Here is a 15364-nt window from a genome sequence, read left to right as displayed (position 1 = left end):
ATTCACTAGGCTGATTCGAGAAATGAGGGGGTTACCTTATGATGATAGATTGAGTAGACTGGGTCTTTACTCCTTGGAGTTCAGAAGGATGAGGGGTGATCTTATAGAAACATTTAAAATAATGAAAGGGATAGACAAGATAGAGGCAGAGAGGTTGTTTCCATTGGTGGGGGAGACTAGAACTAGGGGGCACAGCCTCAAAATACGGGGGAGCCAATTTAAAACCGAGTTGAGAAAGAATTTCTTCTCCCAGAGGGTTGTGAATCTGTGGAATTATCTGCCCAGGGAAGCAGTTGAGGCTGGCTCATTGAATGTTTTCAAGTCAAAGATAGATAGATTTTTAAGCAATAAGGGAATTAAGGGTTACGGGGAGAGGGCGGGTAAGTGGAGCTGAGTCCATGACCAGATCAGCCATGATCTTATTGAATGGCGGAGCAGGCTCGAGGGGCTAGATGGCCTAATCCTGTTTCTAATTCCTATGTTCCTATGTTCCTATGAATAGAGAACTGGTTGGTAGACAGGAAGTAAGAGTAGGAATAAACGGGTCTTTTTCAGTCTGGCAGGCAGTGACCAGTGGGCAAGGTTCAGTGCTGGGACCCCAGCTATTTACAATATACATTAATGATTTCGATGAAGGAATTGAATACAATATGTCCAAGTTTGCAGATGACATTAAGCTGGGTGGCAGTGTGAGCTGTGAGGAGGATGCTAAGTGGCTGCAGGGTGACTTGGACAGGTTAGGTGAGTGGGCAAATGCATGGCAATGCAATATAATGCAGATAAATGTGAGGCTATCCACTTTGGTGGCAAAAACAGGAAAGCAGAATGTTATCTGAATAGTGACAGATTAGGAAAAGGGGAGGTGCAACGGCGAGACCTGGGTGTCATGGAACATCAGTCATTGAAGTTTGTCATGCAGGTACAGCAGGCGATGAAGAAGGTAAATGGCATGTTGGCCTTCATAGCGAGAGGATTTGAGTATAGGAGCAGGGAGGTCTTATTGCAGTTGTGGAGGGCCTTGGTGAGACCACACCTTGAATATTGTGTACAGTTTAGGTCTCCTAATGTGAGGAAGGACATTCTTGCTATTGAGGGAGTGCAGCGAAGGTTTACCAGACTGATTCCTGGGATGGCAGAACTGACATGAAGAAAGACTGGACTGACTAGGCTTATATTCATTGGAATTTAGAAGAATGAGAGGGGATCTCACAGAAAATATAAAATTCTGATGGGACGGGACAGGTTAGATGCAGGAAGACTTGGGCCCCAAGTTTCGTGCCGCGGCGAAAACGGCGCACCTCCGAGCTGGGCGCCTGTTTTTCGCGCCGAAAACTATGCCTAAATAAATGTCCGATATTCTCGAGAGATGTCTGCTTGGCGCGGCGCGCTCTTCGCAGCAGGGGGCGGAGCCTAACACTCGCGCCGATTTTCTAAGTAGCAGGGGGCGGGTACAATTTAAATTAGCCTTCGTGGTGCCGGCAACCCTGCGTGTGCGCGTTGGAGCGTGCGTGTACGCGCAGTCTCTCACAAACATTGGCACTCGGCCATTTTTAAAAATACTGCAGAAAAAGTGAAGATTTGTTTCTTGGACCCCTGCAAAGGCTTGTAATTAAATTTTTTTAAATATTTCTGTGTGAGGGAGTACTTTTAGCAGCACTGCTGAATAAATCACCTGCTGAAATCAGTGAGTTCAGCTTTTCACTGCTAAACTTGCAGAACCGTTGCTGCATTGGTGCATGCAAATTAAGGACTGTGTGTTTGGAGAAATAAGAGTGCCAATTCAACTTTGCAATAATACGTGGTGTTGACAATGCAGCACCCATTCTGCAAATTTAAATATAAAACTGTCGATGTGGCTGCCTCTCCCTGTCCAAATGGCCTCAGTCCCCCTCACAGCTCGAAGGCTGCTGCTGTATCTTCGGCTGCCGGCCAGCCACTGACGCCGCTGATATCCTATGGCCAAATGGCCTCACGTCCGTCCGCTGCTGATTCTTTGGCTGCCGGCCAGCCACTGACGCCGCCCCTAAAGCGTGGCCGGATGGCCTCAAGAACCTTATTGAGCTGCGTGTGTCCTGCGTTGATTCTTCGGCTGCCGGCCAGCCACTGACGCCGCTGATATCTCATGGCCGAATGGCCTCACATCGGTCCGCTGATTCTTTGGCTGCTGGCCAGCCACTGACACTGCTGATATCTCATGGCCGAATGGCCTCACATCAGTCCGCTGATTCTTTGGCTGCTGGCCAGCCACTGACACTGCTGATATCTCATGGCCGAATGGCCTCGGGTCCGTCCGGTGCTGCTTCTTCGCGGCCAGCCACGAAGAGAATGAAGGCCTGCCTGAAGCACTTTCACACAGGTAGGAACATGGTTTATTTAATCTTTTCTTTGCTTATAAACTTTTATTCAGGTTGGATTTATTTGTATAAGTATAACTAAGGATTGATTGTAGAATTTAATGACTTCCCTTCCCCCACTCCTCCCCCCACCTCATTCCCTACGCCTAATTTGTCACCTACGCCTGAAGTGTAGACAAGGTTTTTTCGAGCGTACAAAAGTCTTATCTTACTCCATTCTAAGTTCGTTTGGAGTAAGTTTTCACTGTGGAAACTTTCAAATCAGGCGTAAGTGGCCGGACACGCCCCCTTTTGAAAAAAAAATTCTGTTCCAAAGTGAAACTGTTCTAACTGACTAGAACTGGAGCAAACTAAATGTGGAAGAATTCCGATTTCTAAGATACTCTGTTCTACACCAGTTGCTCCTAAAAAATCAGGAGCAAATCATGTGGAAACTTGGGGCCAATGTTCCCGATGTTGGGGAAGTCCAGAACCAGGGGTCACTGTCTAAGGATAAGGGCTAAGCCATTTAGGACCAAGATGATGAGAAACTTCTTAACTCAGAGAATTGTGAACCTGTGGAATTCTCTACCACAGAAAGTTGTGAGGCCAGTTCATTAGATATATTTAGAAGGGAGTTGGATGTGGCCCTTACAGCTAAAGGGATCAAGGGGTATGGAGAAAAAGCCAGAAAGGGGTACTGAAGTTGCATGATCAGCCATGATCATAGTGAATGCTGGTGCAGGCTCGAAGGGCCGAATGGCCTACTCCTGCACCTATTTTCTATGTTTTTGTTTTTGCTGTTGATTTAGTTCTTGTAGTTGTTGCTGCAAACATTGTTATATCTTTGGAGTTAAAAAATTATTACATTTTTCAAAGTTTACAACATTTTATAAAATGTTGTTAAACATAACCATTCTTGTACTGTGTCTAACTTTCAGAAAATGAAGGGTAAAACTCAACGATAGTGGGTGGTAAATGTGAAACATAACTCACTGGTCACATAAAGCATTGATTTATGAGCTGCTGACGTAACACTTTTGCAGCGGCGAAAGCTCCAGCGGCTTCCCCTATGGTGTTGGGGGTGGTAGTGGCATAGGTTCATCGCCAGGCTCCTTGTCCTCATTTCCCTCCTCTTCCCCCCCGCCCCTCTCTCTCCTAAGGTGATCCTGCAGTCTCCTGTCGCAATTCCTATCCCCTGATGATGGCTAAGTTGTGTGACCTGCAGCTCACCAATATGAACTCTGAGACCTGCTCAGGGTAGTGTTGCAGGCTGCCTCCTGAGTGGTCCAGGCATCGAAAATGCTGCTTGAGTACTCCAATTGTCTTTTCGACGATATTGTGTGTGGCTATATGGCTGTCATTGTAGCGCTGCTCAGCTTCTGTCAGAGGGTTCCTGAGGGAGAGGGGGAGTCATGAGCCAGGTAGCGAGGCCATAATCTTTGTCTCCCAGCATCCAGCTGTGACCTTGTGGCTGACGCTTAAACAGATCAGAGACCGTGCTCTCACGCAAGATGTACGATCATGAATGCGCCCTGGAAAATTGGCGTTTATTGCCAGAATTATTTACTAGTGGTCGACAATGACCTGCACGTTCAGGGACTGGAATCCTTTTAAGTTTCGGTAAACCTCTGGCTCCTCTAAATGTGTTCGCAGGGCGATGTGCATACAGTCTATGGCACTCTGAACCTTGGGGAAGCCAGCAATTCGTGCAAAACCCAGAGCCCCCTCACTGTGCCTCCCTTGTCATTGGGAAGTTTATAAAGTCCATCCGGCGTGCGTACAGTGCAGCAGTCACCTGGTGAGCGCAGCGATGTGTAGCGTGCTGCGAGATGCAGCGTATGTCCCCAGCTTGATGCCTGAAAGGAGCCAGGGGCATAGAAGGCAAGTGCCGCAGTCACCTTGTCCTCGATGGTCAGTGCAGTCCTGTTGGTGCTGATGGGCTGCAGGTCTGCCTTTATGAGCTGGCATATCTCTGTGACCACCTCTTTTCGAAAGCACAACCTTCTAATGCACTGTGCCTCAGATGGATACAGGTATGAGTGTGTCTCCCTGAAAACTCGTTGGGAGTAAGGCCTCCTCCTCAAGTCTGCGAGCTCTTTGATTAGGCACAGTGAATAAACCATCTTCCAGCTCTATTCTGCATCATATAAGTAGTCAGCAATATTGGTAGAGATATTTTAGGCCCCATTCCTTTAAATGTCCTGCAAATGTTCTCAAAATGTCCTCAAATTTTCTCCAGTGTTCTTAAAATGTCCTCCAATTTACTCAAATAATCCATTAAAGCCTCAAATAACCTTAAAATCTAACTTTGAACTCACAAAGATGTCTGTCTTCAAACTCTGTGTTCTCTCATGTGGAATGGACTGCAGCACCGTTTTTAAAAATGGTGTCCATAGCATTGGATTCGATCAGATAAGACTGCACTTTTCTTGGTTGTAATTTCAGCCAGTGGTAAAAATGGTGGTATTGATGAATTCATCTCTAGTGGTCATTTTTGGTGGTATTTTGGTGTTGCACACTTAATGATGTCATAAAAATGGACAAAAATAAGATTGGTGGTATTTCTTTTACCACCAGTGGTAAATCACTGATGAATTTAACACTGATGGTATTTTGGTGCTAAATTATGAAATCGGTGGTAATCTGCAATGATTGGTATTTTCGGTGGTAAATGATTGAAAAAATGAGGAAAATCCAATGTTTCTATTTTCAGTCAGATACAAGGGAAAACCATTTCTACACTTTCAGTACCATGATAGTTTCTATTTCACAGCAAGCCAGAAAATATAGAAAAACAAATAAACCCCAACTGACCTCCCCAGCTGAATGATGAGCCATCCCTCATTCTTGGCTCTATTCCTATCAGTCGTTTCTCAGCTGTAATCTCCCTCATACCACTTGCTTTCTGCTCTGAGAAAGGCTCCTGCTCAAGCCTGCTTGCTTGCTTTTTGTGCTGCCTTTGGATCCACCCATCTCTCTCGATCTGGGCCATCTGGTCCTTAGCCTATGAGCTATCCTGCTTGAGATCTATCGGTGTGTGTATCTTAAGGGAATGGAATAGAATCAGGGGACAAGTTTCGGCCTGAGATGCTACTTTTGGAACAACTAGTTTAGAATGGATAATCTTAGAAATTGCAATTCTCGGCATTTAGTTTGCTCCAGTTCTAGTGAGTTAGAACAGTTTCATTTTAGAACAGAGTTTTTTTTCAAAAGGGGGCGTGTTCAGCCACTTGCGCCTGTTTTGCAAGTTGAGGCAGCGAAAACTTACTCCAAACTAACTTAACATGGAGTAAGTGTAGATTTTTGTACGTTCAGAAAAACCTTACCCACTGAGAAAATCAGGCGTAAGGAAGAGAGATGGGGAGCGGGGGGGAGGGAAGTTCACAAACATGAAACACATGAAAGAGCCATCATCAATAATAAATGATAAATAAATCAATAAATCAACCAATAAATCAATCAAAAAATAAAAAATAAATAATTAAATCAATAAATAAAAAATTAAGTTTCTACTCAAGGGGTCCCCCCAGTGTGTGTGTGTCTCTGTCTTTGTCAGTGTCTGTCTCTCTCTCTCTGTCTGTCTGTCTCTCTCTGTCTGTGTCAGTGTCTCTGTGTTTCTGACAGTGAGAGGGGGTGTGGAGGAGGTGGGGGAGAAAGGGAGGGGGGGGAGAAAGAGAGGGAGGGAGAGAGAGGGGGAGGGGAAGAGAGAGAGGGGCAGGGGTAGAGAAGGGAATAATGGAGGCATGTGAAAAAGGAACAGCAGTAATCATGGGGGATTTTAACCTACATATCGATTGGTCAAATCAAATCGCACGGGATAGCCTTGAGGAAGAATTCATAGAATGCATACGGGATCGTTTCTTAGAACAGTATGTTACAGAACCTACAAGGGAGCAAGCGATCTCAGATCTGGTCCTGTGTAATGAGACAGGAATAATAAACAATCTCCTAGTAAAAGATCCTCTCGGAATGAGTGATCACAGTATGGTTGAATTTGTAATACAGATTGAGGGTGAGGAAATAGTGTCTCAAATGAGCGTACTATGCTTAAACAAAGGGGACTACAGTGGGATGAGGGCAGAGTTGGTTAAAGTAGACTGAAAACACAGACTAAATGGTGGCACAATTGAGGAACAGTGGAGGACTTTTAAGGAGCTCTTTCACAGTGCTCAACAAAAATATATTCCAGTGAAAAAGAAGGGCGGTAAGAGAAGGGATAACCAGCCGTGGATAACCAAGGAAATAAAGGAGAGTATCAAATTAAAAACCAATGCGTATAAGGTGGCCAAGGTTAGTGGGAAACGAGAAGATTGGGAAAATTTTAAACGACAGCAAAGAATGACGAAGAAAGCAATAAAGAAAGGAAAGATAGATTACGAAAGTAAACTTGCGCAAAACATAAAAACAGATAGTAAAAGCTTTTACAGATATATAAAATGGAAAAAGTGACTAAAGTAAATGTTGGTCCCTTAGAAGATGAGAAGGGGGATTTAATAATGGGAAATGTGGAAATGGCTGAGACCTTAAACAATTATTTTGCTTCGGTCTTCCACATTGGAAGACACAAAAACCATGCCAAAAATTGGTGGTCACGGAAATGTGGGAAGGGAGGACCTTGAGACAATCACTATCACAAGGGGGGTAGTGCTGGACAGGCTAATGGGACTCAAGGTAGACAAGTCCCCTGGTCCTGATGAAATGCATCCCAGGGTATTAAGAGATGGCGAAAGTTATAGAAACATAGAAACATAGAAAATAGGTGCAGGAGTAGGCCATTCGGCCCTTCTAGCCTGCACCGCCATTCAATGAGTTCATGGCTGAACATGCAACTTCAGTACCCCATTCCTGCTTTCTCACCATACCCCTTGATTCCCCTAGTAGTAAGGACTTCATCTAACTCCTTTTTGAATATATTTAGATGCATTCGTTATAATCTACCAAAATTCTCTGGATTCTGGGGAAGTACCAGCGGATTGGAAAGCAGCTAATGTAATGCCTCTGTTTAAAAAAGGGGGCAGACAGAAGGCAGGTAACTATAGGCTGGTTAGTTTAATCTCTGTAATGATTCTTGAAGCTATCATTAAGGAAGAAATAGCGGGACATCTAGATAGGAATAGTGCAATCAAGCTGATGCAACATGGATTCATGAAGGGAAAATCATGTTTGTGTAATTTACTGGAATTCTTTGAGGATATAACAAGCATGGTGGATAGAGGTGTACCGATGGATGTGGTGTATTTAGATTTCCAAAAGGCATTCGATAAGGTGTCACACAAAAGGTTACTGCAGAAGATAAAGGTACGCGGAGTCAGAGGAAATGTATTAGCATGGATCGAGAATTGGCTGGCTAACAGAAAGCAGAGAGTCGGGATAAATGGGTCCTTTTCGGGTTGGAAATCGGTGTTTAGTGGTGTGCCACAGGGATCGGTGCTGGGACCACAACTGTTTACAATATACATAGATGACCTGGAAGAGAGGACAGAGTGTAGTGCAACAAAATTTGCAGATGACACAAAGTTTAGTGGGAAAGCGGGTTGTGTAGAGGACACAGAGAGGCTGCAAAGAGATTTAGATAGGTTAGGCGAATGGGCTAAGGTTTGGCAGATTGGATACAATGTCGGAAAGTGTGAGGTCATCCACCTTGGGGGAAAAAAAACAGTAAAGGGGAATATTATTTGAATGGGGAGAAATGACAACATGCTGCGGTGCAGAGGGACCTGGGGGTCCTTGTTCATGAATCTCAAAAAGTTAGTTTGCAGGTGCAGCAGGTAATCAGGAAGGCGAATGGAATGTTGGCCTTCATTGCGAGAGGGATGGAGTACAAAAGCAGGGAGGTCCTACTGCAACTGTATAGGGTATTGGTGAGGCCACACCTGGAGTACTGCGTGCAGTTTTGGTCACCTTACTTAAGGAAGGATATACTAGCTTTGGAGGGGGTACAGAGACGATTCACTAGGCTGATTCCGGAGATGAGGGGGTTACCTTATGATGATAGATTGAGTAGACTGGGTCTTTACTCGTTGGAGTTCAGAAGAATGAGGGGGGGATCTTATAGAAACATTTAAAATAATGAAAGGGATAGACAAGATAGAGGCAGAGAGGTTGTTTCCACTGGTTGGGGAGACTAGAACTAGGGGGCACAGCCTCAAAATACGGGGGAGCCAATTTAAAACCGAGTTGAGAAGGAATTTCTTCTCCCAGAGGGTTGTGAATCTGTGGAATTCTCTGCCCAAGGAAGCAGTTGAGGCTAGCTCATTGAATGTATTCAAATCACAGATCGATAGATATTTAACCAATAAGGGAGTTGAGGGTTACGGGGAGCGGGCGAGTAAGTGGAGCTGAGTCCACGGCCAGATCAGCCATGATCTTGTTGAATGGCGGAGCAGGCTCGAGGGGCTAGATGGCCGACTCCTGTTCCTAATTCTTATGTTCTTATGAGAGAGAGAGAGGGAGGGGGAGGGTATGAAGGAGAGGGAGGGGTGACGAGAGGGGGGAGGCTGAACGGGCCCGGCTGTCGAGAAGCAGCTGGGCCGAAGACTTCGGGCGGTGCCCACCCCCAGCACGATGCCGGGTGGGCGGGCGTGCCCGGGCGAAGACGTGGAGAGGGAGCGAGCCAGACCTGAAGGGCGGCAGTGGCCGAGAGCCGGAACGGAGCAGGGAGTGGGGGGGAGCCGGAGTGGGGGAGCCAGAGCAGGAGCTCAAGGGAGGTGCAGTCCAATCTTCGCCGCCCCAGTGAGCCCATTTGGCCAGGGCTAGGGGCGGCGTTATTTGTGCCCCTCCCACAAAGTTTCAGGCACCTGGAGCTACTGCACATGCGTGCCCACTGTAGCGCGCATGTGCAGAGGTTCCCGGCACTGTTTTCAGAGCTGGGACCTGGCTCTGTCCCCCACAGCTTGTGCTGCGCTGTGCCGAGGGCCTGGATCGACCTGACGGAAGGGAGAATACCGAGGTAAGTTTTCGGCGCGGTTTTGAGCGCGGAAATCGGGTGTGGCTCGCGGGGCTGCGCCGTTCTAAGCGCGGCCCGAAACTTGACCCCATAGAATGGTTACAGAACAGAAGGAGGCCATTTGGCTCGCCGAGCCCATGCCACTCTCTGCAAGAGCACTTTAGTTAGTTCCACTCCCCCGCCCTTTCCCCGTAGTCATGCAATTTTTTTTCCTTCAGGTATTTATCAAATTCCCTTTTGAAAACTGCGACTGAATCTGCCTCCACCACTCTTTCAGGCACCACTCTTTCAGGCAGTGCATTCCAGATCTTAACCACTCGCTGCGTTAAAAACCTTTTCCTCATGTCACCTTTGTTTCTTCTGCCAATCACCTTAAATCTGTGTCCTCTGGTTCTCGACCCCTCCGCCAATGGGAACAGTTTCTCTCTACCTACTCTATCTAGACCCCTCATGAGTTTGAACACCTCTATCAAATCTCTTCTCAACCTGCTCTGCTCTAAGGTGAACAACCCAAGCTTCTCCAGTTTATACCACATAACACGTCCCTCAGATCAGTTGATGGTTTGGCCGGATGCTCTTTACCTTTCCACCATAGTTCACTGTTCATTGGTTTATATGTAACCTTCAAGGCTGCTGATCGAGGGCCGTGTGGCTCATTGTCGGCACGATGGGCTGAAATGGCCTCCTTCTGCGCTGTGGATTTCAATGTTTCTATCCCTGGAACCATTGTTGTAAAATTTTTCTGCACCTTCTCTAAGGCCTTCACATCCTTCCTAAAGTTCAATGCCCAGAATTGGACACAATACTCCAGTTGAGGCCGAATCTGTGTTTTATAAAAGTTCATCATAACTTCCTTGCTTTTGTCCTCTATATTTAAAAAAACCCAGAGTCCCGTATGCTTTTTTTTTAAACGTGCCCTGCCACCTGCAATTATTTGTGCACATATACCCCCAGGTCTCTCTGTTCCTGCATCCTCTTTAGAATTGTACCCGTTAGTTTGTAGTGCCTCTTCTCGTTCATCCTACCAAAATGTACAACTTTGCATTTTTCTGTGTTCAATCTTTGAACACATCCTTTGGGTAAGATGCTGTCTCTGGTTGAAAATCTTGATTTAAACTGAATAAAAAATATACTTTTGTAGTCATACTAAAGGAGGATCACATGAATCTTGCCTGAAAAATTCTTGGGGTAAAATTTCTTGTCATTACATATGTTAACGCCTTATCCAGTGAAATGGGGGGTTTAACCTTAATTCGCAAAATGTTGATTGCTGTCAGGAAGTGAATAATCTACATTTCTAGGCTCTATTTCTAAATAACAATATTCATCTAAGAAGCTTGGTTAGCACAAAAGTGCTAGGATTATCATAATAGTTTGATTTGCATTTTCTTTTGCCAGCATAGGATTTATAGTACTTTGTAATAGCATTGCAGTTGTTCAAAAAAAGTAAGCCTGATTCATTTCCTAAATTGCTTTCAACCAGGAGCTAATGTTTAGCTTAGTATGAGTAAACATTTTGCAATTATTGCTTGCTTGAAGATTAGGGCTGATTTGGAAAATGTATGTTTTCTTTTAACATTGATACCATGAATGACTAATGTTAACATCAGCTAAAATTTGCTAAATGGGATATTTCTGAAAGTAAAGCTGGTTTAGAAGATCGTTTAACAGCTGACTCTGCATGCATATACTTTATGTATACTTAATATTAATGAAGACTGGGAATTTTACTTGGGTCTTGTGCTTGACAGCCCAATATTTTAATGCAGTTATTACTGAATTTGAAAGAGATCTAATCAGGATAAGAAAACATTTTCCTCACTCATGATGAATAATGGTCCATTTCTTGCATGCTTCGTCCACTGGTAGATGCTGTTTTACCAACTGATAAAGCTGTTATTGTAGCAGTGTGTATCTGTCTCTGAGAAGGAGGTAACTGAGTTTGAACATCAGTCAATCTATGTAGCCATGCATTACAGTATAAAATATACACATGCATTGTTCCAGTAGTGAGGAAGAATATATTTTGATTTCCATTTCCTTCTATCTTTGAACAGATCTTTTTATGGGAACAAAATCTAGAACAATTTCAGATTGATCTTTTCCGACATCGTTGTTACATGGCAAGTCTTCAAGGTGGAGAGTTACCAAATCCAAAACGACTTCTTGCATTTGCAAGTCGGCCAACCAAACATGCCATGGGTCGTCTAGGTATTTTTTCAGTATCTTCTTTCCATGCCTTGGTGAGTTTGTAGTATTTAGGTTTTACTACAAATACAAGTATAGGAGCGTTTTAGTAGATCCATTAACCAGCACTCCTTCATTGAAGGTGTCTCTACTTTTCCTACAATGTCTATAAACATTTTAAAATCAACAGAAGTATCACTGTATTTTGACTTTTTTTTAACGCTCATCTATGTAATTTATGTAACATGGTATATGATATAAGTGTAACCACAGTTTTCAAATGATTTACCAAGATCAATATATTCCAAGGGCAATTGCAGGTGAGTAGATTATAGTGATCATTTAGCAGAGAAGACTGTTTAGATAGCATGTGTGAAACTTAGATTCTGTAGGTATTTGGCTCATTTATATTTCTTTGGATAATAAAGCTTTTATTACAGCACTGGAAACTGTGGTCTCTGACTCAGAGTAGGAGATAATTGAGTTTGGACATCAGGCACTCTGTCGTCGTATGCTAGAAGAAAGCTGTTCAGTTGTGATCTATTGGTATTTCATGAAAATGAGATTTTAACCAATACATGTTCAAGTTTTATGCATGATGAATGTATGTTAAACTCGAATTGTATTTTCAGATGCATTCGTCACATTCCAGATTTGTTGTGCATACAAATATCTGTGCTATACTTCAAATAAAACTATAAAGGAAAGCTGATCATTTCCTATCTGCAAAGTAACATTCCCACAAACAGAAAATAGATTCCAATTGACTTCAAAAGTTAATTAAAAAAAAAGGTATTGCAAAGAAATCCTCTGTGCTGATGATGTGTTAAGAGTAATCAGCCCAAACTTGACTTCAGGAAAGAGATGCCTTGTGGCTCAAAAGGGACACACACAGCTGCATTTTAGCAGCAGAATAATACATTGTGCATTTCATGGTATAATGTCTCTGACCTTGCAAAACAGCATAACCTATTACCCTGAATAGTATATAGACGATCCACAAGTAGATATTAAACAAATGTGTTGTATCTGGTATGTGTTTATAGTACCTGTAAAGCATCCTGCGCACAAAAATCCTAATTGGCTCAAATTTTCCAGGAACCAATGAAAAAACTGTGTCTGACCAAATGTCTTTCCAAATCCTTTCAGCAGCCATGTGCATCACACTCCCATATCTCAGCAGCCCCTTTGCAACAACTCACTGTGAGAAACAGCACAGGTGATCCATGATTTTAAAAAAAAAGTTGCAGAACAGACTCCAGCCATTTCTAGGGGAATATTCATGTAATAGAATCATAGAAAATGGGTGCAGGAGCAGGCCATGCGGCCCTTCGAGCCTGCACCACCATTCAATAAGATCATGGCTGATCATTCTCTCAGTACCCCTTTCCTGCCTTCTCACCATACCCCCTGATCCCTTTAGCCGTAAGGGCCACATCTAACTCCCTTTTGAATATATCCAACGAACTCGACTCAACAACTTTCTGTGGTAGAGGATTCCATAGGTTCACAATTCTCTAGATGAAAAAGTTTCTCCTCATCTCGGTCCTAAATGGCTTATCCCTTATCCTTAGACTGTGACCCCTGGTTCTGGACTTCCCCAACATTGGGAACATTCTTCCTGCATCTAACCTGTCCAATCCCGTCAGAATTTTATATCCTTCTATGAGATCCCCTCTCATCCTTCTAAATTCCAGTGAATATAAGCCTAGTCGATCCAGTCTTTCTTGATATGTCAGTCCTGCCATCCTGGGAATCAGTCTGGTGAACCTTCGCTGCATTCCCTCAATAGCAAGAATATCCTTCCTCAGATTAGGAGACCAAAACTGCACACAATACTCCAGGTGTGGTCTCACCAAGGCCCTGTACAACTGCAGTAAGACCTCCCTGCTCCTATACTCAAATCCTCTCGCTATGAAGGCCAACATGCCATTTGCTTTCTTTACTGCCTGCTGTACCTGCATGCCTACTTTCAATGACTGATGTACCATGACACCCAGGTCTCATTGCACCTCCCTTTTACTAATCTGCCACCATTCAGATAATAATCTGCCGCCTTGTTTTTGCCACCAAAGTGGATAACCTCACATTTATCCACATTATACTGCATCTGCCATGCATTTGCCCACTCACCCAACCTGTCCAAGTCCCCGTGCAGTCTCTGAGCATCCTCCTCATAGCCCACCCAGCTTAGTGTCATCTGCAAACTTGGAGATATTACATTCAATTCCTTCATCTAAATCATTAATATATATTATAAATAGCTGGAATCCCAGCACTGAACCTTGTGGGACTCCACTAGTCACTGCCTGCCATTCTGAAAAGGACCTGTTTATTCCTACTCTTTGCTTCCTGTCTGCCAACCAGTTCTCTATCCACGTCAATACATTACCCCCAATCCCATGTGCCTTAATTTTGCATACTAATCTCTTGTGTGGGACCTTGTCAAAGTCTTTTGAAAGTCCAAATACACTACATCCACTGGTTCTCCCTTATCCACTCTACTAGTTATATCCTCAAAAAATTTCAGACGATTTGTCAAGCATGATTTCCCTTTCATAAATCCATGCTGACTCGGACTGATCCTGTCACTGCTTTCCAAATGCGCTGCTATTACATTTTTAATAATTGATTCCAGGTAATATGCTAGGCAGAGTGGTGTAAAAGCTACTACATCACTGCTGTAGTTCTAATATTTGAAAACCAGTGGGTGACAATTAATATCAACCTATCACGATTTTAATATGAAATGCACACAGAAGAGGTAAGTCATTACTACTTGTGGATGTGTACACAGAAAATACACTGACCATCTGAACATTGTGTTGTGAAGAGGACACAAAGAATCTGCAAAGGGATATAGATAGGTTAAGTGAGTGAGCAAAAATTTGGCAGATGGAGTTATATGTGGGAAAATGTAAGTAGGAAGAATAAAAAGCTAATATTTAAATGGAGAGAGACTACAAAATGCTGTGGTACAGTGGGATCTGGGGGTCCTTGTACATGAAACACACAAAGTCGGCATGCAGGTACAGCAAGTAATTAGGAAGGCAAATGGAATGTTGGCCTTTATTGCAAGGGGGATGGAGTATAAAAGTAGGGAAGTCTTGCTACAACTGTACAGGGCGCTGGTGGGACCACATCTGGAGGACTGCGTACAGTTTTGATGATCTTATTTAAGGAGGGATATACTTGCATTGGAGGCAGTTCAGAGAAGGTTCACTAGGTTGATTCCTGAGATGAAGGGGTTGTCTTATGAAGATAGGTTGAGCAGGTTCAGCCTATACTCATTGGAGTTTAGAAGAATGAGAGATGATCTTATTGAAACGTACAATATTCTGAGGGGGCTGGACAGGGGAGAAGCAGAGAGGATGTTTCCCCTCGTTGGGGAATCTCGAGCCAGGGGGCATAGTTTCAGAATAAGGGGTCGCACATTTAAAATGGAGATGAGGAGGAATTTCTTCTGAGGGTTATGAATCTTTGGAATTCTCTACCCATCAGAGAGTTGTTGAGGCTGGGTCATTGAATATATTTAAGGTAGAGATAAGTCAGATTTTTGAACGATAGGGTTATGGGGAGCAGACAGGAAAGTGGACTTGAGGCCAAGATTAGATCAGCCATGATCTTATTGAATGGTGCAGCAGGTTTGAGGGGCCAAATGGCCTATTCCTGTTCCTATTTCTTATGTTCTTAAATCTTTTCTATGGAAGAAAAATCTGATAGAAAATTAAAACGCTAAATAAATGTCTGATCTGAAAATTCTCTTCCCCTATATTCTTCTTTTTGAATTTTTTGGCTTGTGTATTTTTTTAAATTTGTAAACACCATTGTTATTTGACTACTTTTTTTACTACGCCCTGTATGCATACAATAGATGTTATTCCAGTTTAACTGG

The 15364-nt window shown here is 43.6% G+C and overlaps 1 protein-coding gene across 2 annotated transcripts in view; it reads left to right on the top strand.

Annotated features, from left to right (window-relative positions):
• The window catches only part of LOC139276003 (rho guanine nucleotide exchange factor TIAM1-like), a 421871-nt gene that overhangs the window by 179099 nt on the left and 227408 nt on the right, over positions 1-15364 (top strand). For both annotated transcript variants that reach the window (XM_070893321.1, XM_070893322.1), the window contains exon 9: positions 11340-11525. In XM_070893321.1, the coding sequence (XP_070749422.1) occupies positions 11340-11525 (186 nt within the window). The remainder of the gene's footprint in view (positions 1-11339; positions 11526-15364) is intronic.

The sequence above is a fragment of the Pristiophorus japonicus genome, chromosome 11 (genome assembly GCF_044704955.1).
Source record: "Pristiophorus japonicus isolate sPriJap1 chromosome 11, sPriJap1.hap1, whole genome shotgun sequence".
NCBI lineage: Eukaryota > Metazoa > Chordata > Chondrichthyes > Pristiophoridae > Pristiophorus > Pristiophorus japonicus.
Note: the sequence above shows the minus strand (reverse complement) of the source record. Positions and strands in the feature narration are given on the sequence as shown.